The sequence below is a fragment of the Phyllosticta capitalensis genome (assembly GCF_038381095.1).
Source record: "Phyllosticta capitalensis strain CBS 128856 chromosome Unknown BKA78scaffold_1, whole genome shotgun sequence".
NCBI classification, from domain to species: domain Eukaryota; kingdom Fungi; phylum Ascomycota; class Dothideomycetes; order Botryosphaeriales; family Phyllostictaceae; genus Phyllosticta; species Phyllosticta capitalensis.
The window spans coordinates 278,712-298,938 of NW_027117439.1; the positions used below are offsets into that span (position 1 = coordinate 278,712).

General features: G+C 55.7%; 9 protein-coding genes across 9 annotated transcripts; 4 read left to right on the plus strand and 5 right to left on the minus strand.

Moving 5' to 3' along the window:
* Positions 1–507: 507 nt before the first annotated feature.
* Positions 508–1,287, minus strand: BKA78DRAFT_2425 (uncharacterized protein). The gene is made up of 2 exons (XM_066883933.1): positions 750–1,287; positions 508–634 (listed from the first exon to the last, which is right to left on the minus strand). The coding sequence occupies exons 1-2, from the start codon at positions 1,139–1,141 to the stop codon at positions 607–609; spliced, it is 420 nt and encodes a 139-aa protein (XP_066748728.1). The 5' UTR covers positions 1,142–1,287; the 3' UTR covers positions 508–606.
* On the minus strand, positions 1,288–2,058 carry BKA78DRAFT_2424 (uncharacterized protein). The gene has a single exon (XM_066883930.1). The coding sequence runs from the start codon at positions 1,995–1,997 to the stop codon at positions 1,413–1,415; it is 585 nt and encodes a 194-aa protein (XP_066748729.1). The 5' UTR covers positions 1,998–2,058; the 3' UTR covers positions 1,288–1,412.
* A 922-nt stretch (positions 2,059–2,980) lies between these two features.
* On the plus strand, positions 2,981–5,029 carry BKA78DRAFT_301102 (mitochondrial ADP/ATP carrier BAC82547-penicillium chrysogenum). Its single transcript, XM_066887327.1, has 6 exons — positions 2,981–3,173; positions 3,235–3,252; positions 3,436–3,457; positions 3,573–3,649; positions 3,729–4,352; positions 4,404–5,029. The coding sequence occupies exons 1-6, from the start codon at positions 3,138–3,140 to the stop codon at positions 4,575–4,577; spliced, it is 951 nt and encodes a 316-aa protein (XP_066748730.1). The 5' UTR covers positions 2,981–3,137; the 3' UTR covers positions 4,578–5,029.
* Positions 5,030–5,048: 19 nt separating this feature from the next.
* BKA78DRAFT_301106 (uncharacterized protein) lies at positions 5,049–5,944 on the minus strand. Its single transcript, XM_066887328.1, has one exon. The coding sequence runs from the start codon at positions 5,757–5,759 to the stop codon at positions 5,538–5,540; it is 222 nt and encodes a 73-aa protein (XP_066748731.1). The 5' UTR covers positions 5,760–5,944; the 3' UTR covers positions 5,049–5,537.
* Positions 5,945–8,610: 2,666 nt separating this feature from the next.
* On the minus strand, positions 8,611–9,174 carry BKA78DRAFT_2508 (uncharacterized protein). Its single transcript, XM_066884604.1, has one exon. The coding sequence runs from the start codon at positions 9,001–9,003 to the stop codon at positions 8,695–8,697; it is 309 nt and encodes a 102-aa protein (XP_066748732.1). The 5' UTR covers positions 9,004–9,174; the 3' UTR covers positions 8,611–8,694.
* Positions 9,175–13,621: 4,447 nt separating this feature from the next.
* On the plus strand, positions 13,622–15,492 carry BKA78DRAFT_2525 (uncharacterized protein). Its single transcript, XM_066884743.1, has 2 exons — positions 13,622–13,838; positions 13,948–15,492. The coding sequence occupies exons 1-2, from the start codon at positions 13,725–13,727 to the stop codon at positions 15,469–15,471; spliced, it is 1,638 nt and encodes a 545-aa protein (XP_066748733.1). The 5' UTR covers positions 13,622–13,724; the 3' UTR covers positions 15,472–15,492.
* A 687-nt stretch (positions 15,493–16,179) lies between these two features.
* Positions 16,180–17,131, plus strand: BKA78DRAFT_2539 (40S ribosomal protein eS12). The gene is made up of 3 exons (XM_066884854.1): positions 16,180–16,381; positions 16,504–16,816; positions 16,880–17,131. The coding sequence occupies exons 1-3, from the start codon at positions 16,379–16,381 to the stop codon at positions 17,002–17,004; spliced, it is 441 nt and encodes a 146-aa protein (XP_066748734.1). The 5' UTR covers positions 16,180–16,378; the 3' UTR covers positions 17,005–17,131.
* Position 17,132: 1 nt separating this feature from the next.
* BKA78DRAFT_358275 (uncharacterized protein) lies at positions 17,133–18,186 on the plus strand (the record flags this gene model as incomplete). Its single annotated transcript, XM_066892345.1, has 1 exon — positions 17,133–18,186. A coding segment is annotated over one exon (792 nt), but the record flags the coding sequence as incomplete, so codon positions are not given.
* A 774-nt stretch (positions 18,187–18,960) lies between these two features.
* Positions 18,961–20,223, minus strand: BKA78DRAFT_2564 (uncharacterized protein). Its single transcript, XM_066885083.1, has 2 exons — positions 19,988–20,223; positions 18,961–19,826 (listed from the first exon to the last, which is right to left on the minus strand). The coding sequence occupies exons 1-2, from the start codon at positions 20,057–20,059 to the stop codon at positions 19,008–19,010; spliced, it is 891 nt and encodes a 296-aa protein (XP_066748736.1). The 5' UTR covers positions 20,060–20,223; the 3' UTR covers positions 18,961–19,007.
* Between the last annotated feature and the right edge of the window lie 4 nt (positions 20,224–20,227).

Genomic DNA, 20,227 nt, shown 5'->3' on the forward strand with positions numbered 1-20,227 from the left:
ACGCTTGCAGGACAAATTAGTTCTTGAGGATGCAGTCAGGGGTTTGGTGGGGAGTGGATTTTGATTGTTGCTGATCTAGCCAACGAAGATGTGGATATCGTCAGCCTTACTTGACATCTCGTCGAGATGATGAGAGCTCTTGCACACTGAAGTCAACATGGGCAGTGAGTGTTTGTCTAAAAGCTTTGCCATTGCCAAGGTCGTGAGATTTACCTTTTTGATCGTTCAGGTTGATTTGTCAGTGAGACTTCCAAAGACCAAAATGATTGACCAATAGACCGAAAAGAAAAGATCACAATCAGCACAAGAGACAAATTCGAACGCGTGGTGGCAAGCCTTGTATTTTCTCATCATTATCAACCGCTGATCCAACACCTCCATGATGAAGGTAGTCATCTCAGCCTGCCGTCGTTCTTGCTTGTCCCTTTCGTGTTGTATCCGATTTTCATGTTCGCAATCCCTCCCATTGTCCTTATGGTGTATAGGCTTGTTTTAGATTCTTGGTATCATTGAGCCTGGGCTACCTTGAGCTCCGACACCAAGCCAAGACCACCACGCCTGGTGCGTGATGGAGGAAGGGTGGTGGTTCGATCGACCAAGTCAGCTTTACTGACTGCGATGTCCACCCATCGCCCTAGACACAACCGTCTCTGTCAGCACTCACTTCCTCCAACCCCTCTGTCCTCTCCACGATCCCACCACCACCACCACCACCACCACCACGAAACAAGAAGCAATGCCACACTTACCAAAAGCCATGGATGAAAATCGCCACAAGAAGCACATCATGCGCCACCTTGGCCAGAACCCAAAAACATTCGTCTCCCCTCTTCATCAACGAGTCGACCCGATTCAATATGATCGACAACACGGCGCCGACCATGTAAAACAGGGGAGCCCTGGACGGATAGTCGGTGGAGTAGGCCGAGACGCAGAGCATGACGGCGGTGAGGATGAAGCTGAAGAAGGACAAGAGAAGGCGAAAGCCGTCTTCTTCCGAGAGCTCGTCGTTGTTGTTATTGGGCGGCATGCTGGATGGCGAGGAACGTGTCTGGACGGCCTGGGCGTGAGGTTGGCGGGGTGGAGCGTTGGTGAGAAGGAGCGGCGTGGAGGGAGCTGTGGAGGTGGTCATGTTGCGCATTATAATGCCGTGGACATGTAATGTTGTGCTGAAGGAGACAAGCAAACTGAGTAAAGGCGACCGGATGCTTTATACTCGTCTGGTGTGCAAAGGTGGCGCAGTGACGATGTTGTTGAGGATATGGTTGTTGGGGTTTGGACGAAGAAGCGCTTGGTACTCGACAGCCTCGACAAAAGTCGGTACCAAAAGAGTACTTCTAATTCCCAAACTGTATTGTTTTGACCGGAGGGCGGGGTCTTTGGTGTTGCTCCGAACTGGGCAAGGTTCCGGCTCACGCACCAAGGCTCGACCACATGGTGTAGTCTTGACTGTTGCTGCGATACTTTTGTATAGCGGCCTGGTAGCGGCACTCAAAAATTACAGCATGCTGCGGCTGGCATCGTCTACTGCATGCGTTGAAAAGAAAGAGTCTTGCTGTTGTGGGCGACTTTGGCTTGGTGATGGCAAAAGGGGAAACACAACACGACTTGGAGTAGTCGTCTCGACTGATGCGTTGAGTAGTGCCGTCAAGATTGTCTTTGACGTTAGCTACGAATAGAATGGGTTTTGGTGTTGGGGCAGCTCTTTCTTGCTGATGAAGAACTAATACTAGACGTAGGTACGAATTGCTTCGTCTTGGCCCTTGATGTTGCCGCAGCATTGAAAGAGAATAAGCAGGAACAAGACAACAATTGCTTACCGTACCCATCGACTGTCGTTGAGTTGCCGCTTCCGTGCGTGTAGAAAGGGTATCTACACATTTCCGTGGCATGCCGATGACAGCCACATCTTGTCCCGCAGAAATCTTACATTCGTTGATGCCATTTGATATATTGGACATGTTCGACACATGGCCAGTAGAACCAAGGTCGTCCATGTTCGTCACTCGGCTTCAGGACGGACAGTCGCCGGGCGGTTTGCCTGACACACAGACAGGGACCAACTGGGATTTTTTCCGCGCGCAGACCTTGGACTGGCTGGTCCCCTTTACCACGCACGCGCAGCAGCTGACGAAGTGAAACGAACAGGTGCCATGATGAAACTTTTTGAGCTTAAAGGCAGCCACACAGGGACTTTTTGCGTCAAGTTGAGCAGTGATGTCATGCTGGGCGAGGACACCTGTTGTTCTTCGGAAAACCACGTCAATTTTTTCAACAACATTCTGCCAGCATCATCACCTTGGCGGCTCGACGTCTCATTTAGCTTTTGAGCATCGTAGATCATCAGTCCACCGTCCGTAGGGCAGAGTCTTGGAGCGGAAGGCGGACACGTGACTAAAATGGGACCTCTCCTGACTTGCGAGCTGAGAAGGGGTGCAGAATCTGGAGCCGCGAATGACGTTTCTGGGGAATCAGCAGCAAGACGGAAAAGAGTCTGGACTGATCCTGTTTGAGGACAGCGTCGACTAGAGCGGTTAAGCGCGCGTGCCTGGGTTGGTTGCGACGAGCTTGCAGTCGACCTGGCGACGGACCACGAGCTGGAGAATGAGATTGGTCTCGTAGTTTGAGAGAATCAACACTGGCGACAGCTCCTTTCGAGTTGTAGCAAAGCTCGAGGATAAGTGGGATGGCGGACGGGCGGCGTGGAGGATTGCCGCTGCCGCTGGTGGCAGCCGGAGCTAGACCATTCTGGGCAATCTATTTGGGGCCTGGGGCCACATCGGGAGTAGTAGCCAAACGACGATGCAGTAGCAGGAGCCGGGCGAGAGGATGACGGGCGGGAGGATTGCAATGGCGGCGGGAGAGGTGAGGCTTGAATGAGGCGTTAGAAAATGGGTATCTTCGTGAGAGCATAAGAAACAGAGATGTTGATGGTGTCGGCGTCTGCTGCTGCGTGGCCATGTTTTCGCCCAACCGAGTTGCTCCGAGGATCTTGGCACGCTAGCGCTCGGGCCAGGAAAAAACTGCGCCGTGCAGCCCTTTTCCTACTCCTACATAAGCGTCCCAACCTTTTCGCCCACAACACCATCAACTCTCCACTCATCCCCTTCCGTTTGATTCATCCATCAACCGGCAAAATGGCAAAGGACGGTGAGGTCGTTCAGAGCAAGAAGGTGAGCTCTCCCCGCCGTCAATCCCCCGCTCACTCATGGTCAAAGCTAACGATAACGACAGTCCGTCATGGGCATGCCCGTAAGCTCCTCTCCTCCCTGACATCGTCCCGCATCTCGAATCAGCTCGCAACACCTTCACCGCGCCGCCGCCGTCTATCGCGATGCTTTGGATCGCTCTGCGCGGTGTTGTGGATGTGGCCAGCTGTTCGGGATTGGGGCGTTCTCGGTTATCGTCGCAGTGTGCTAACAACAAGGCTTTCAGGGCTTCGTTGTTGACTTCTTGAGTACGTTGCCCCAAAGTTGCTTCTCCGTCATCCTTCAATGAGCCTCAATGGCCTGTTGATGTTTCTTTGATGGACCTCACTTTTGCGCCGATGGATTGATGCTGACTGTCAATAGTGGGTGGTGTCTCCGCCGCCGTCTCGAAGACTGCTGCCGCTCCCATTGAGCGTATCAAGCTTCTGGTCCAGAACCAGGTAAGCCATCCCGAAATCGCTCGGGCGATTCTTGCGGCCACGTCCGCTTCACCGTGCACCCAGCCTGACCGCCTCCCAGGATGAGATGATCCGCGCCGGTCGTCTCGACCGCAAGTACAACGGCATCGTCGACTGCTTCAAGCGTACCGCCGCCGATGAGGGTATCGTCTCCCTGTGGCGTGGCAACACTGCCAACGTCATCCGTTACTTCCCCACCCAGGCCCTCAACTTTGCCTTCCGCGACACCTACAAGTCCATGTTCGCCTACAAGAAGGAGCGTGACGGCTACGCCAAGTGGATGATGGGCAACCTTGCCTCCGGTGGTGCCGCTGGTGCCACTTCGCTCCTCTTCGTCTACTCTCTCGACTACGCCCGTACCCGTCTCGCCAACGACGCCAAGTCCGCCAAGGGTGGTGGAGAGCGCCAGTTCAACGGTCTCGTCGACGTCTACCGCAAGACTCTTGCCTCTGACGGTCTCGCTGGTCTCTACCGTGGTTTCGGTCCCTCCGTTCTTGGTATCGTAGTCTACCGTGGTCTGTACTTCGGCATGTACGACTCGATCAAGCCCGTTGTCCTCGTTGGTCCTCTTGAGGGCAACTTCCTCGCCTCCTTCCTGCTCGGCTGGTCCGTCACCACCGGTGCCGGTATCGCCTCGTACCCTCTCGACACCATCCGTCGTCGCATGATGATGACTTCTGGTGAGGTAAGTACAATCGATTCTTTCTGCGACGATTGATAGTAACCAGCAAAACAGGCCGTCAAGTACAAGTCCTCCATGGACGCTGCCAGGCAGATCGTCGCCAAGGAGGGTGTCAAGTCGCTCTTCAAGGGTGCCGGTGCCAACATTCTCCGTGGTGTCGCCGGTGCTGGTGTCCTGTCCATCTACGACCAGGTCCAGCTCCTCCTCTTCGGCAAGGCCTTCAAATAAGCGATCTAAAAAGACGCTCCAAACAAATGGCAATGGTTGAGGATAGACGTGGGGGATGAGAAGTAGTAGTTGAGAGTGGATAGAGCAGCACGTTCAGGTTCGCTTGTTCGTGGTAACGAAAGCACAAAGCTGGGGACGGCTTCTGATATCCCTGCTTTCAAGCATCTTGTACTTTATCGGGCAAATTTTTCGTCTTTGTACCTCGCTCGTCCCTCTTCGCGATTTGTTACGACTGGTCTGGGTGCTTCTGCTGATAGAATGTCTGAAGCAGAGGCACTTGGTGGTGCTCGGCAAAAGGCAGTATAGAATGATATGAGGTTTGATGACATGTCTGCTGTCAAGCTAATGCATGTGGTGTTTCCGTGGTGCCGCACGAGAGCCTCGTTCCTGGGCTTGACACCAAGACTGCGGAGTCCCCAAGCTGTTCCCCAGATGAGCTCCTGTCACGTGACGGCGACGTCATCGCCTAAACAGGCATCAAGCTTCGCTAGCTGCAAGGAACGCCTCCTCTCTTTGTACGTTTCAACTACTGACAAAATCACTCATCCTTCTCCTCACCTTCAACCTGAGCCTCGACAACTTCTATCATCAACATGCCGCCAATTCCCATCTACTCCAACGCTCCAATAACGGCGGCTGCAAAGCCAGACGGCATCACTCCACAAACCGCCACCGATGAGCAGCTTCAACCTCCTACGCGGACGACAGCTGCGCCTACAACGTCCTCCACCTCCTCGTCGCCACCCGCTCCTCAACCCGGCGCCCGTCCAATACCGCCCACCCAAGCAGCGCAGCCAGCTCCTTCAGCTGCTGCGTCCGGCGGTCCGCCTCCTCCACAGCCGGGCCAGGCACCAAGCGTAGCGACAGCGACAGCAACGGCTCCTCCCACGGCGGCAGCATCATCGATACCCGGTACCAGCAACGTCACTGCTCCTCCTCCACAATTCAACATCCCTCCGCCTACCATGAATGCCGCCGCCACGCACAGCACGCACCCATCCACGACGTCGACATCTTCGTACTCTCCTCCCAACGCAAACGCCGGCCCCACAACGCTGAGTTTTGGCGCTCCACCACCACCGCCTTCGTCGTCATCGCAATTTGCCCCAGTGACAGCCTCACCTCCGGCCGCGCCCGGCCTCTCCAATATCCCACAACCCACACTCCCAAACGCAAGCACATCCAACACAAACCTCGCGCACCCACCTGGCTACGTGCAAAATCCGTACGCGGCAGACGGCACGGCGGCGCAGCGGGAGCGGCTGGTGGCTGCGGCCGAGGAGAGAAGATTGGATGGGGATGGTGGCGAGGGGACGGGCGTGGGTGCCATGGCGGGGAGCGTGTGGGGGAGCGTTGTTGCGGCCGCGAGCAAGGTGGGGGAGGGACTGAAGAGGGGTGAGGAGGAGGCTTGGCGGTTGGCGGGGGGAAGGGACGGTGAGGGAGAGAGGCGGAGGGGAGTTCTCCAGATCCTGGACGGATGGGATGGAATGAGATAAGGTGGAGGCGTTGAGTACGATGCTGGGGTTTGGGTTTGCAAATGGTTGAGTGTAAGGGTGGAATGGGTTCAGAGCGCTCAAGAGCGCCGTCCTGGACATGGGGGCAAAGTTGAAAAGGAGTTCAAGATGGATAGGTAGTACCCTTCAATCAATCGACATTGGAATCAATCCAGACTTTAAAAAGGACAAATCACTCTCCATTGCGTTCATGCTTCTTGCTGATCTTAGACGCAAGTGATGGTCCAAGCTACCTACTCAAGCATGGCCATTTTGAGAAATCCAACACGCACGCATAAACCCAGACACCGAACCCCTCGTCAATCGCTACCACATCACCTCTTGTCCCCTCAACACATACGCAACATACCAGTCACTTCAGGGCGGGCCACTTCGCGCTAAGCCCTCAGCTCCTCACAGCTTTCGAGCTCAGAACCGTCCCAGACAGAAAAGACGTTGAATGCCCACTCACTGTTGTGTCTTCCCCGCGCCTCATCAGATTCAGAAGTTTATGCGTCTGTCTCATTCGCACGTGGGTCAGGAAATGGTAGAATTGCCATGTGATTGTGATGGAGGAAGCTGACAACCGGCGGTGATGAAGTCCGGCGTCGTGGTGGATTCTTGACGCCTCTGGGGCTGTGTTTGAATAGGTGGGGGTGGGCAGGGGAGGGAGGAGAGAGACGAGAGAGGAGAGAAGTGTATGGGTCCGTTGAAGTGGCGCTGCTGCGAGGAACCTGCCAGACAGTGAGCTCAATGTGTGCCGTCTCTGTACCTCTCTCTTTCACTCGTGGCTTCCCAGGTTGCTTGAATGCTGGGTTTGACGAACAAGATCGAGCGGAGTTTTATACCTGTTCCTCCATGGCGCGTGGAGACAAAATGTGTGATCCATGGAAGCGCTTGTTCTCTGGGTCATGAGGTCTGCCGAACCTCTACCTTGGAGGTATAAAAGAGTGCCTCTTTGGCCTGCAGGTTCTCGACTTCAGTCAAGCGGGAGGATGATGTCATCACAAAGATGCAACGATTCTGACAATGAACTGCTTACCCTCCGTAGACACCATCGACTGTGTCCTTGTCTGTTCCGCTCGCACCTCGCTTTTTGCCTTTTGGTCCATCTTTGAGCTGCGCAAGATTTGTCTCTTGCTGCTTCATCGTGTTCCGATGGGCAACGATATGGCGGTGTGTTGATGATCACGACTTTTCTTTGGAAGGGGGTCAGCACGGCAGAGAGTTGATGAAGGTTCCAGCGCCGAGCCAGGAGTTGGATGCAGAGACGAAGGAAGAAGGCACCAAGAACAAGAGAACAAGTCCCTGGGAGTCATCGTAATGAGTAAGGCCCAGAAAGTGTGGTGCACTGCCTCCGGCTCTTCAAAACGGGCCCGAAGCCGACAGGAAGATGCTGGCCTTGGATCAACGCATCCATGGAGGGAGAGACAGAAAGGTTTTATACGCAATGGCCAGGAGATCGTACAAGCAGTCCGCGCATACCAGTAGATCTGGTCTCCTGACCTAGCTCTTCCCGTAACTGACTTTGGCTCTTGAGGAGCCATTGTGACCTGTTCCGCTGATGCTACATCCGGGACTGAGCGGCTGAGGCAAGTATAAAATGCTGCTCGTTCCCCTTCTTCTCCAGGCAGAGCGCGACGTCCTGTGTCACGATGGTCGACAAAATCGAATTGTTCTACACTTGGGAAAAACGCTCACGACAACATTTGACTCCTTGCGTTCCGTGGGGTTCTTCCATCGCGACTCAGGGGCAAGCTCTCTCCAAGCCATGCCCAGTATCACTTGTTCCGCCACCATGAGAAATCACCAGCCATCACCCTTCCCAGATCACAGAGCCTACGTTCAAAGTTGATACTAGTGCGTCTAGTTCGGCAGCGCACGGCGCTGCGCGGCGTCCAATTCACAGCACCTGCGTTCAATGTTGCAGGCCAGGCACCTGATTTGGCCGCGCGCGGCTCCCAGATCACAGCACCTGTGTTTGATGTTGTAGTATCAGCGCCTGATTGGGCGTGGATGGATTCCAGATTGCGGTATTAGAGTGATGTGCAGTGTCGGCATCTTTCAGCGTCGCTGAGAATCGACAAGAAGCGGGGATGAAAAGCGGCGCTTCTCTAGCGCGTTGGCCAAAATAGGTGTCTGCGATGGAAAAGAACGAAAGGCGCGCTGGACGCAAACATATGTGTAGAAACAAACAGAACTCCTCCAGTGGTTGTTGTGTACCACTTGGGAAAGCACAAGTCAGTCTCCTTTGAATTGTCGACTTCTCAAATGAGGAGAGCACGGCAATTTCCTGGTTGATCGACAGATGAAGACAGTAGAGCTTTTATACGCCGCCGTTAGGTGTCAGGGGCTCGTGCGAGGAAAGAGCGGCCATGCACGCCTTCCCAATGCGGATTCGATGGCTACAAATCAGTCTTGTGACGTGGTTTGTTTGGCTCTAACGTCGCCGTTGAGCGGATGACGGCGGACCTCAGTCAGTTGCGCAGGTATAAAAACCTCCCTCCTGCTTGAGTTCTAGCTGCAGTTTGCAGCTTGCACTTCGAAAATACTAATGCAATGTTGCGATAAAACTTCTGTGTCTCCTTGTGGAGAATCTACTTTCTTTCTTCTTCCCGTTGCAACTACAAGCTTTTCCTCTCGCAACCCCTGGATCGCTCATCAACACTTCCACATCTCGTCAAAGATCTGCAATGTACGCGGGCCATGCTACATGTACAGCACGAACCCATTACGTCGCAGGACTGAAATTCTGATGCTTGAACTACTGAAGCCCATTTCATGCGCCGTAGATGGAACAAAAGACAGAGATGGCGAGAAGTAGAAGATTTCCGTCGAGACAAGCACACAAGTGGGATCTCTAGGCGCATTATTTTCTCGACAGTGTAGATGTGCTGTTGCTGCAAAAGGAAAGCAAGTGCTTTTATACTCATCGAGTCGGCGTCTATGCTTCAGGGGCTGCGCTGATTGGCAAACACTGCGGACACGCGACTTACACGTCATTGGTACCGCTGCCTAAGCTGGTTGGCGCCCACGTGGTTTCTCCTGAATTATCAAGTGGAGTAGACCGACAGGTATAAATGCCTCTCACCTTCTCTCCTACTCCTCTTCACAACAGCCTCGAGCCAGTCGACTTGGTTCGCTATCCAGTTCCAGCTAACATCACTGTTCTTTCTTTTGGGAACACTCTGATATGCATAGACTACACTGCGAGTTGTGCTGCGCCAACGCCCATCGCACCGCGTGCTTGTCTTCGTGTCGAGTCTGACATCCCAACATTCATCCGGAATGCTGCCCCTCTCCTTCGTCTTTCGATAAAGAAGATCATCAATCAACCTCGTTGCTGCAATGCTTCCTAGTACTCCACCAAGCCCGCTGCGAAAGTGGATAGCTGCTTCAGGAAAAGCAAGCCGGCGTGGCACCAAAGCCGAGACCCCCCAACAGTGTGTAGATCTGGGATTTCGAAAGGGCACAAAGTGCGCTGCTTGGTAGTCATATCGCACCTCAAGCACAAGGCGCCACTGAAGGAGAAAAAGAGAAGCTGAGGACGAGAACGAGGAGGTTTTATACTCCACTCGCACTGTCTCTGGTCATGCGGCAGCTCATGCGCGGCAGACATGCCAGGCGCGCAGTCGAGCTCGTGACAAGCTTTAGCGGCAAAGATTGGTATAAAAACTCCTCTCCTGCTGCTGTTTCTGTTGTGTCAAGCAGCTCGGTCGGGCATCGACAATGAGCGCTTCGTATGCGCAACGAATTACTGTGTCGTTGTCTTGGAATGAATCCTTCAAACGAATCTGACTTGTCTCTTTGTGTGGTTCCTCGTGACTCCTGTTCGGTCCTCTTACGCCCCAGCTCCTGCGTCTCTCTTCTCACCATATCCAGGGCGCCTCGTCCATCACTTTCCCACCACGCCGCTGATCATCGTTTCCAGTCGACGGCGAATCATATCATCAGATTCAATCATCTTGGACCGACAGATGCGACACCAGCAGCAGAGATGGTCGTGGATAAGAGGGGTAAAGAAAGGAGGACGGGCCACGCGGACGAAGTGTAACAGGGTTTGCACTTTGTCCGGCGGCTACAAGTGGTCCGCTTGTGTTTTCCAAGACAGGAGACAACAGTCCCTTCCATTGGACTTGGTATCTCAAGAGCTCGAAAAGCGGGACTAGCTGCAGAAGATCCACAGTGCGAACTTTGGACTCTTTTATACTCACTCCTCTCCTCCACTCCGCCCTCGACGCTTTAGTCGTGCGCGTGACAAGCGACAAGCGGCCTCAAGGGGTCAGCTTGAGCTAGCACCTAAACAGTCATCAATAACCACAGCGGCGCGGCACTTATCAGTCCTCGTGACGTCGCTGCCTAAAGCGCGCATGTGAGCGTGTACAGGCCGGAGGGTAGGGGTATATAAATCCTCGATGTTTCCTCGACTTGACTTTGGTTTTCTGTGTCCGGTGCAGCACTTGTCGCCTGCCCATGACAAAACTGCGAACAAACGACTGCCGGCAACCCCGAACTCGATGACGAAACCACTTCTTTGGCTTTCTCGTGGACACAGAAGACGCGTACTCTTTTCGGCCGAGGCGGTCCTCAGTCCTGCCATTCCGCGCCTTTCTCAGGCGCAGGCGTTGAAGAGAAAGACGGCCATCATCTTTGATCGATGCAGCACTTCGTCAACATTACGGCGGAAGGGAGACTGGCGTCAACACACTCCGCTTGCTTCCGTCCATCTACTGCGCCGAGTAAGTCGAGAGATGCCGGGAGCTCCAGCCGCAAGTGAGCCTGGCGAAGGGGGCGCACAAAGGACGCAAGAGTGAGGATTCAGCCATGTTGGGTTGTCAAAGAGTAGCTCAGCAAACTGCTCGCAGTCAGCCAGTGGCGTTTGTACTTGTTGAAGCATGAAAAGAGAGAGAAGAAGCAAGGGGGTGGAGTGCTTTTATACCCAAACGATCTGCGCTTTCGGCGCCAGGGGGCGCGTGACAACGCTGTTCGCGCATGTGTCTACCCCGCCTTGCCCCTGACGTGAATGACTCGCCTGCTTGTTGACTTGCCTCTGCTCGTGATCTGCCCGCTTGGCCTCCAAGGGGCTTGTTCCAGTCTAGTGCCTACGTCTGCGGGTATAAAATCTTACTCACCTACCTGGCTTTACTGCTGCATCCAGCCAAGGCAGCGTGTATGACCGTATATGGGCCAGAAAAAGAAGCCTTTGGTTCGTCAACCCGACTGTCCGACACACTCCAATATACAAAGACTTTTCTCTCTGTTTTTCCTTCTCGCCAGGTTCAAGGATGCTGTACACTGATGAGAATCAACTGTCTCATCCGGGGCAATGTGCATCTTCGGAGCTCTTCGACGAGCGAAGAGGCTGTAGTAGTGCTGCAGCAAGACTCATTGATGGGCAGCGATTTGATGCGGTGATGATGGGGGCAAAGCGGCAGCTCTTTGGAGGGGAAGGGGAAGCTTTACACGTTGCAGGCGTTGGCATTCCAGGTAAGTACGTGGTGGTCGTAGTAGTCCACCCAAACTCCCAGGCCAAAGAGTGTCTGGTTCCGGATGTGAATGGTTCCATTCTCAAGCTTGCTGCTTCTTGGAGAGAAACAGATGCCCTCCGCAATTTTATAGCCCGCTTGTCGTTTCCAGGGGGCCATCTCAGGAATGCAAGCTACGTCGCGTGACGTCTTGGGTCTTTGTTTTCCCACGCGTCCACGGCCATGCGACGTGACGTCAACTGACGAATCTTGCCCGCATTCCAGCAAATCGATCATCTCTCGGCCAACCTGCACGTCGCGGTTGGTGCGGACGACGATGTCGGAATGGTCCAGGTGTTGATTGTTTGCACCCCGACTGCATGCGTATACGAAAGCAGATGATTTTGATGCCAATTTTGGCACCATTTGGTGTCGAATAAATTGGCCGATTCATGAATAGTGGAGGAGAGGGATTCCAAAAAGGCGAAACGGTCCAACGGGCTTGGCTCCAGGAGTCAGTGGTGTCGCCAACACGTGCATGGCGGCGACAGCTGAGCTGAAGAGACCGTTGGGACCTGTTTCTGTGGCTGGCCTTGAATCCCTGGGTTGGGTGCATGTGAAGGACTTGTCTGAGCAGTCTGGCCCGCCGCCATGATTTGGCGAGCATGCGCGAGGCTAACCGTCGGCGCTAGCCCGAAATGGAAGGGGGTGCATGGGGCGAACAGTAGCGGACGGCGACCTACCTGAATGATTGCTTGACAGGCAGCCTTTGTGACAGGTGGGCTACGTCTTGAGTGCAGAAGGGCAGCATTGTGACAGACGGCTGGATGCACCAGCGGGATTGTAGCGTGCGTGCGTGCTATTCTTGGGGCGAGCGGGTCGAAAGTCGACAGAACCTGGAAAGACTGCTCCCGTGGACTCGACTCAAGTGTCGGTGCCTGAGACCAAGGCGAGGAGAGCTTCTCAGCCTCCAAAAAAGCAAACGTTGGATCGGCATTGGTTGGAAAAAAAGATGGCAGAAAACGCATAACAAAAAAAGACTCGGCATCCACAAGGCCATCGGGCCGGGCAGTTGAAGGTAATGCATGATGAAAGCATATGCGTTAACCAGTCCGGAAGCGGGATCGAGGGCCTGTCCCTGTCCAACGTCGGCACCCAAGGCAGGCCAACCAGGGCAGCTTGTCGCAACCAAGGAGCAATCTGACGACTCAACAGTCAAAATACAAGGCCAAGGCGGGGTCGTGATGCAGAAAAGCAGGCGCATGAGAAATCCGGGCTCGACGACCAGCGTTCCCCGCACCGATGGTGGTGTATTGTATAGCACGACTCGGATTCAGGCGTCTATGACCGAATGGGGAGGGACCAAGGTGTAGTGGCTGAGATAAGAGTTGTCGGTGTTTTTGAGCACAAGACTCGCAACGATCCGGAGCGAGTGACGTGGTTCTTCGAATTGACGGTGAGGACTGAGGATCCAAGTCGATTTTCGCTGGCGGCGAGATCCATCACACGACGGTAACTTGGCCGAATTTTCCTCCTCATCAATTAGCGGGCACGAGGAAAAATAAAAGTTTTATAGCGGCATAAGATTGCGGCCTGCTTGTGCGTGCTGCGGCTGGCCCCCCTGCGACCAATCACATCCCCGAGCGCCCCAGCTTGCGGCGCCGCCCACTGCTCGCCCTCGACCGACATCAACGCCCCGTTTCCCCCCAAACACAACCAATCCACCTCGACGACATCCACACCTCGCCCCATTCAATCGCCAGCTTCACTCTTCCTCCCTCCTCACGGCTCCACCGTCTTGCGCGCGGCCGTCCTGCTCTCACCGTCAGCACCCGCCTGGTCTGCGCGCTTGACCTCATCCCGTGCAATTTACCTTCGTCTCCCCCCCGACCGCCTGTCCATGCGTGGGTTATCGAGCGCCACAAATCCTCTCTCCCTCTAGCCTCGACCTGCACTCTGTGTACGCAGATGCTACTCCAGTAGCCGCCTCTGTTGCTCGCGCCTGCTGCCGTGGAACCTCAACTGCGTGCGCCGAACCGACGAGGTCGCTCATCACCATATCCCTGTCGGCCCCCCTCCCGCCGTCCTCTGCTGGCCTCTGGCCTGGATACCTACGAGCCCGCCAACTTCCGACCATAACTCTCCACCGGTCACCCTGACAAGTGTGCTGCTCCTGCAGCAGTGTCCAAATGCGCTCCATGGCCATGGTCTCTCCCTCCCCGGCCGTAACCACAATCACCCCGCCGAGCAGCTCTCATGGTGACCGCAGCTCGTGGGACCTTGCGGTTCCTCTTGATAATGAGGTGCGTCGGGAATACACTTGCCCCGTCTCCTCCCACGCTTGCTCTCCTCGGCTTGCTTGCGACATTCGCGTCAAGATCAAACTCGACTAACGTCATAGCCGACTTCTAGAACCCACTCTACGACAAGACCTACATGTCGCACGATGTGTCGGCCAGACTCGCCGGCAAACGCCAGCTCCTCTCCAACCAGCCAAACGGCTATCCTCGATACACCCAGTTGCGTCGCAACGAACCGGTAGAGCCATATCGCTCAAACCCCATGCCGAATCGCGTCGAGGCCCTGGGAAAGAATCCCGCCCCCAACGGAACCACGGGAAGCGAGTCCGACAGCTTGTTGGAGCTGTATGACGGCGAGACCCGGACCCGGACCATGGGCTCCGACGGCGAAGAGCTGGACCCTGTTGAGCAAGACCAATCGCACTGGATACACCGCGATAAGCTGGCGGAAATTGAAAGAACTGAGCTGGAGAATGCTGGATTTATTCCCCCGCAATCCAAAACGACGAGTCGGTCGAGCAGTAGATCTAGGCCTCCGCGTCGGAAGAAGGAGCCAAGCCCCTATGACGATGGCAAGGTAGCGGAAAAGAGTCCCATTTCGCCTCCACCTGGACGCAGCGAGTTTCAGGAGAATCCTACCAGCGATAGATCTTCGCCTGTGGACGGCGCTGATCGCGACAATGGCTCGCGTATCCCGCGTCCAGCCACGTCCAAGATTCCAATTCCAAGGTCCACGCCAGCGACGAGTCCATCAGGCGGCGAGCCTCGCAGTCGCAGTGGTAGCGCCAACCTGTTGTCCGGGCCTCCTGCAGAAGCACTTGCGGTACGCAAGACTCGGAAAAGAGGTGGTAGCGTGGGAAGTCAGGTCCTGCTGGATGACGTTTCGGATCCTGGCAAGTCAACAGGCAGCGACGAGGAGAAAAAGAAGAGCAAAAACTCGCCCACAAAGGCCAAAACTCCCAGGAACAAGACGCCCACTTCAACCAAGAGAGCGGCCAGCAAACCGCGCACCGCTTCGAATCAAAAGCAAAGAGCCAACTCTGGCTCCAGGCCTAGAACGGCTTCTCGTCCAACAACCGCCCGCCCCGAAGGCGAAGCGCCGTGGATTGCCACCATGTACAAGCCCGATCCACGGCTGCCTCAGGACCAGCAGATGTTGCCCACTCACGCTAAGCGCATAGCTCAAGAGCAGTGGGAGAAGGATGGCAAGGTCGGAAACATGTATGACAAGGAATTCCGGCCGCTCAACGACTTTGACTTTGGGCAGAGGCCGCCACAGTCTCCCTCGAGTCCAATCAGCATGCCACAAGAAAAGGAGGCTTTCGAACAGGTTCAGCCCCAAGAGGAGGAATACAGGATGGAGACGCCCAAGTCGGAGAAGCGACAAGACGAAATCAATTGGCCGCTCTCCCCCGAGCCCATCGAAAAGCCCGAAAGGTCGCCCCGCCCAAGTCCAAATGGCGAACACGGAGGCTTCAAGCTCACGCCCAGCGTCTCTCCTCCGCCACCTCAAAACGAATCTCCAGTCGCGGCCAATGGACCGCGCCCCGCATCGCCAATCCGCGTGCCCGAGCCTCCAGAGGAAAAGCCAGGCAAGAAGCCCAAGAAGAGCCTCTGCTGCTGCTCCATCATGTGAGGACAACAATCAAGTCTTTTGCTCGTCAGCTTTTTTTTTTTCCTAGTATCTGGATTTTTTCACATACCCTTTCCCGAGCTCTCTCCAAGCTTTGTACAGCGACGCTTTACGTTTCCTTTGTGTGTGTTGTTGCAGGCCCGGGCGTTCTTTTTTTGGTGCGAAAATGGCTACATACCACCAAGGCGACTTTCCTTTTTTATTTGATTTGTGTGTTGCATGATACCGCGTAGGGTGGTGTCCTCTCCTTTTTTTTCTTCGTTTTCGTTTCTGCTTTTCCCATGTCTGCCAGCATTGCGCTTTGAGCGAGTCTGCAAGTCGATTTTTCCAGCGCGCCATGCTCCCTCGAGCTTCAGCTGCCTGCTGGAGAGGACGGAGTGCGCAAAAGTCGAAATGCTGCAAAAGATTTTTTTTTGATACAAACGTTTTTTTAATTGGCTGTTGTGCACACTGCCTGCGCGCCTTGCTTTTTCTTTGTCTTGTTTCGCTTCGTTAGCAGTTCGTCTTGGAAAATGGCAAGGCGAGAGATGGGGCTCGTAAGGGTCGATTCAATTGTAGATTCAGCTGGCTGTAAATGAGACTGGCATTCCACTATGGACTCGGAGAAGACTTGATGTTGTGATAACGTTGAACATGTGGATCAAAGCTGGCCGTAGCGTGGCTGTTGAACGCCTACATTGGCCTATTTTAGTTCTGGTGGTCTCAGTCTGAGACAGAGAAGGAGCGTTGATGATGTAGGTAGTGAGATGCCGATAGCGCGCCAAGCCTCGCTTACGCCCACTGTTCCTTGCTTACCTAATTCGAACCACCGCCCACCGGAAAGTTTGCACCTCATTGCGACAATACCTTAATCTACCACATAACGCCCGCCTTTTAGGAAGTTCGACATCACCACAAATCCCCAATCACAATGGTACGTGCATGAGCAACTGGGCAAGCCAATGCTCGCCGCAAGCTTCACAGCGCTCTCTCGAGGCAGCATTGGCAGCGCCCTCCTCCCCTCCTTCACAACCACCTCACTAACACGCCTCACAGTCGGACGGAGAAGAGCAACCCCAAGTCGAGCAGCAGGAGGTCGAGGTGTCCGCGGACGCCAGCTCCGGCCAGATGAGCGTCCTTGACGCGCTCAAGGGTGTCCTCAAGATCGCCCTCATCCACGATGGTCTTGCGCGCGGTCTGCGCGAGGCCAGCAAGGCCCTGGACCGCCGCCAGGCCCACATGTGCGTGCTCAACGAGAGCTGCGAGGAGGAGGCCTACAAGAAGCTCGTCGTCGCCCTCTGCTCCGAGCACAAGATCCCCCTCATCAAGGTCCCCGATGGAAAGCAGCTCGGCGAGTGGGCTGGTCTTTGTGAGTTTGCCCCGAGATGAGGTGGTGAGAGAGGCGGTTTGCTGATACACGGGATACGTACAGGCCAGATTGACCGCGAGGGCAACGCGCGCAAGGTCGTCAACTGCTCGTGCGTCGTCGTCAAGGACTGGGGTGAGGAGTCGCAGGAGCGCTCCGTCCTCCTCAACTACTTCCAGACCGAGCAGTAAACGTCTCTCCGACGTCGAATACATCACCCACCGACTGCGACACTCGACTCGGCCAATTTTTTTTCTCTCTTCAAGATTTGATGCGACAACCACGACCGCTTGCGCTTGATTGATGACATGATCCCCGCTCTACACACTGCATTGACGGCCCGAAGACTCGACTACTCTGCTCTGGGGACAAGAGGACGACTGCTGGATATGTCTGGGACGGGGTGCCGGCTACAAGCGACATGGGCGAGTGTCTGGGATGGTGCGGTGCGGTCAGGATACATGGGAAGGGTTGCCTATACCACACATGTCTGGGGCGTCATTTAGTTGGCGCTCCGGCAAAAAATCCAAACAGGTCAACAAACAACGAGACTGGCATGTGGATGCGACTGACTGTGACTGTGATGTATGCCGGGTGCTGCTCGCGTGCGGCTTGCATGCTCGTTGATCCATCCGTCTTGCCAACAGCGCCCTGTCTTGACGCGGTTGTTGGAGGCCTTCTGGCAGTTATGTTGATGGCACATCGGAGTCCCCGCCTTGCGAACCTGCTTCAATGCTTCACTCACTCAGTCTCCTCGAATTGCTCCTCGACGGCACCATCCTCCACCTTCAAATCCTCCCTCTCCATCCAGCTCTGCTCCATCCCCTTTCTAACCTCCCATGCTCCAAAACATTTCCATGTTCAGCAGCATGTCCAACGTCAATCCACTCAACCAAAAAGCTCCTCTCACAGTCAGTCCCCTGTCCATGCACCACCACTCTCTTATGATGCCAGGACCTCTGCCTTCTCGCCTTTTCTTCTTCTCCAATACTCTGGCCCCCCTCCCTCTCCCTCTCCATCTCTCTCCATCCACTACCACCACCACCTCCTCCTCCTTCTGCTCTTACGCACCCGCATTCTTACATCCCACCGACCCTCCTCTCTTCGGTGACGCGTACATCGGCAAGAAGGGGCGCTGCTGGCATACACCACCATCACCACCACCACCACCACCACCCCATGCTTACCTACACGTTGAACAAAGTCCTCTAGAGCTAGCTCCTTACGACGACGCACAAGGCGCATCGCATCGCATCGCACAGCCAAGAGCCGAGATGGATGATGATGCCACCACCACCACCAAAACAAGAAGCGGAAGAGAACAAATGGGCAACGGGGCAAGGGCAGTAGAACAGATATGGACAGACATTTGAGACTTCTCATATTGAGACTTGCAGAAATGGTAAATGTACACGTCCATTTCTACACATGTGTATCCTTGCTACTATATCTTGAGAGGTTGAAGAAAGCCTACAAGAATCCACCCCCCCCGAAACCCCGTTACGCCTTACACCATATCATAACATGCATGCCTGTCTACTCGTCTGTCTCATCGCATCTCACGTCTTGTCCCCGTCTTATACACACACACACACACACCTCGCTGCTCCCCCCTTCGATCCTCCTCTTGCGAGTTGAGTTGCGGAACCAGCCGTCTTGCTTGTCTTTTTTTTTTCACTTCTCTCTTGCTTTTCTCGGTTCCATGGTATCCACGTCCTTTAATCAAACTGTCCGTGCAACAACTCTTTGTTGCGGTTGTGGGCTAGGCCATCACACTCCCATCCCCATTCGCCACGCCATTCATCTTTGCTCCCTCCCCATGGCCGTTCATCTTCTCTTCCTCGCTCTTCACCGCGTTCGCCGCAGCTGGCGTCTTGCTGGTGCCATTGCTCATGCCCATGCTCTCCCTCCACCCCTCGCCCAACCCCCCCAATCCCATGCCCGGCCCCACGCCGCTGCCAATCAGGACCTTGGACGTGCGCTCACCACCCACAGCACCGCCGCTCATGCCCATGAGTTCGCGTATCTCCTGCTCCAGCCGCCTGTCGGCGTCGTCCGGATCGTGCTCGTCGTCTGCAGCTTCGCCGTTCAGCGAGGATGAGCGGAGGCGATGGCCGTGACTGCCGCCGTTGCTACCGCGGGATTGATGACGCCCAATCCACCGCCGCTCCTGCGTCCCAAGTACGCCGGCTAGTCACGCGGGCGGCGCGGCCGACGACGACGCGGTCGTGCCATGATGGCCATGTCCCGTCACGGCCGCGCCGACCCACGAGCCCTTCCGCGCCGCCACCTTGCGCGGTGGACTCGTCGTCTCAGTACCGGCAGCGGTGCCATTCGCCTCGGCGCCACCCTCTCCATTCACCGCATTCGCAGTCGCCGCAGCCGGCGGTGGCGAGCCCGGTCCAGGGCCCAACCACGCTCTGCCCGGCCGCGCGAGGCCCTTCTCCACGTCGGCAAGGACGCTGCGCTGGAGTTGGGCGGCTTGGTCGGCCGTCGCCGCGGCCGAGGACGAGGCGTTGTTCTTGTTGGGAGAGGAGGACCAGACGAAATTTCCGGCGCCGCCGCGGCCGGTGCGCGCGATGGGGATTTCGGGGGGCGGAACGGTGGATGTTGTAGTGGTGGTGGTGGGCGGGTTGGACGGAGGCGTGGACGCAGCAGCGTTGGCATTGGCATTGCCGTTGGCAGAGGTTGGATTTTGAGGAGAGGCAGCGCCGCCGCGCGTCGCCGTGTTGTACCAATGGCTCTGGGTATCCAAATTGGACAGGTCGCGAGGCGGGGGCTCGGCCGTGGCCGTCGCCGCCTCTCTCACCTTGCCCGACGCCGCGCTTGACGCAGGCGGCTGCTCGGTCGCGGTGCTGGTAAAGGTGCCCGTCTGGGCCAGCTCGGCGGGCGAGAAGGTGTTGCCTGCGCCGCCGCGGCCAGAGTGGGCGTACGGGGCAGGAGGCGAGGTGGTGGTGCGGATGGGGACGATGGAGCCGGTGCGCGAGGCTCTGCGGTGCTGCGATTCAATGTCCTACATGTGTGCCGTGGCATGTCAGCGTCCGTCTGCGGGTGCTTGACTGGACTTGTTGGGGTGCTTGCGTCTCTTGGGAGACTCGGCAAAGGTGATGGGCGCAAGGTTGTTCTCCCTCTCCTTCTGCGCGACCACGACGGGACTGAGACGACGGGACTCACATCTGCTACTCGCTTGCTCTGCTCCGCCTCCATGGCTTCAATATTCCCTGCGCCGCCGCGTCCCCACGCCATGATGTGTGCGATAGCTGTCGGGCGAGCTGGAAAAGGGTCGTTGTACACGGTACGTATTCGTCGACGTTGGCAACGCAGAAAAAAAGATCTGGGATGAGCGGTGTTACGAGTGACGTATGTCGGTCGGCTCTGGACACGTCAGGTTGGCTGGCGCGCTCGCTGGTCGGA

Excerpts from the sequence above, each read along its gene's own strand:
- BKA78DRAFT_2425 (XM_066883933.1), bottom strand. The coding sequence starts at position 1,141 with ATGCGCAACATGACCACCTCCACAGCTCCCTCCACGCCGCTCCTTCTC. Across the intron at positions 635-749 it reads ATTTTCATCCATGGCTTTTG|GGCGATGGGTGGACATCGCA; the intron begins GTAAGTGTGGCA and ends GGTTGTGTCTAG.
- BKA78DRAFT_2424 (XM_066883930.1), bottom strand. The coding sequence starts at position 1,997 with ATGGACGACCTTGGTTCTACTGGCCATGTGTCGAACATGTCCAATATA.
- BKA78DRAFT_301102 (XM_066887327.1), top strand. The coding sequence starts at position 3,138 with ATGGCAAAGGACGGTGAGGTCGTTCAGAGCAAGAAG. Across the intron at positions 3,458-3,572 it reads CTTCGTTGTTGACTTCTTGA|TGGGTGGTGTCTCCGCCGCC; the intron begins GTACGTTGCCCC and ends GACTGTCAATAG. Across the intron at positions 3,650-3,728 it reads AGCTTCTGGTCCAGAACCAG|GATGAGATGATCCGCGCCGG; the intron begins GTAAGCCATCCC and ends ACCGCCTCCCAG.
- BKA78DRAFT_301106 (XM_066887328.1), bottom strand. The coding sequence starts at position 5,759 with ATGTGCTTGCGTTTGGGAGTGTGGGTTGTGGGATATTGGAGAGGCCGG.
- BKA78DRAFT_2508 (XM_066884604.1), bottom strand. The coding sequence starts at position 9,003 with ATGAGTATAAAAGCACTTGCTTTCCTTTTGCAGCAACAGCACATCTAC.
- BKA78DRAFT_2525 (XM_066884743.1), top strand. The coding sequence starts at position 13,725 with ATGCGCTCCATGGCCATGGTCTCTCCCTCCCCGGCCGTAACCACAATC. Across the intron at positions 13,839-13,947 it reads CGGTTCCTCTTGATAATGAG|AACCCACTCTACGACAAGAC; the intron begins GTGCGTCGGGAA and ends GCCGACTTCTAG.
- BKA78DRAFT_2539 (XM_066884854.1), top strand. Across the intron at positions 16,817-16,879 it reads CGGCGAGTGGGCTGGTCTTT|GCCAGATTGACCGCGAGGGC; the intron begins GTGAGTTTGCCC and ends GGATACGTACAG.
- BKA78DRAFT_2564 (XM_066885083.1), bottom strand. The coding sequence starts at position 20,059 with ATGGCGTGGGGACGCGGCGGCGCAGGGAATATTGAAGCCATGGAGGCG. Across the intron at positions 19,827-19,987 it reads AGAGCAAGCGAGTAGCAGAT|GACATTGAATCGCAGCACCG; the intron begins GTGAGTCCCGTC and ends GCACACATGTAG.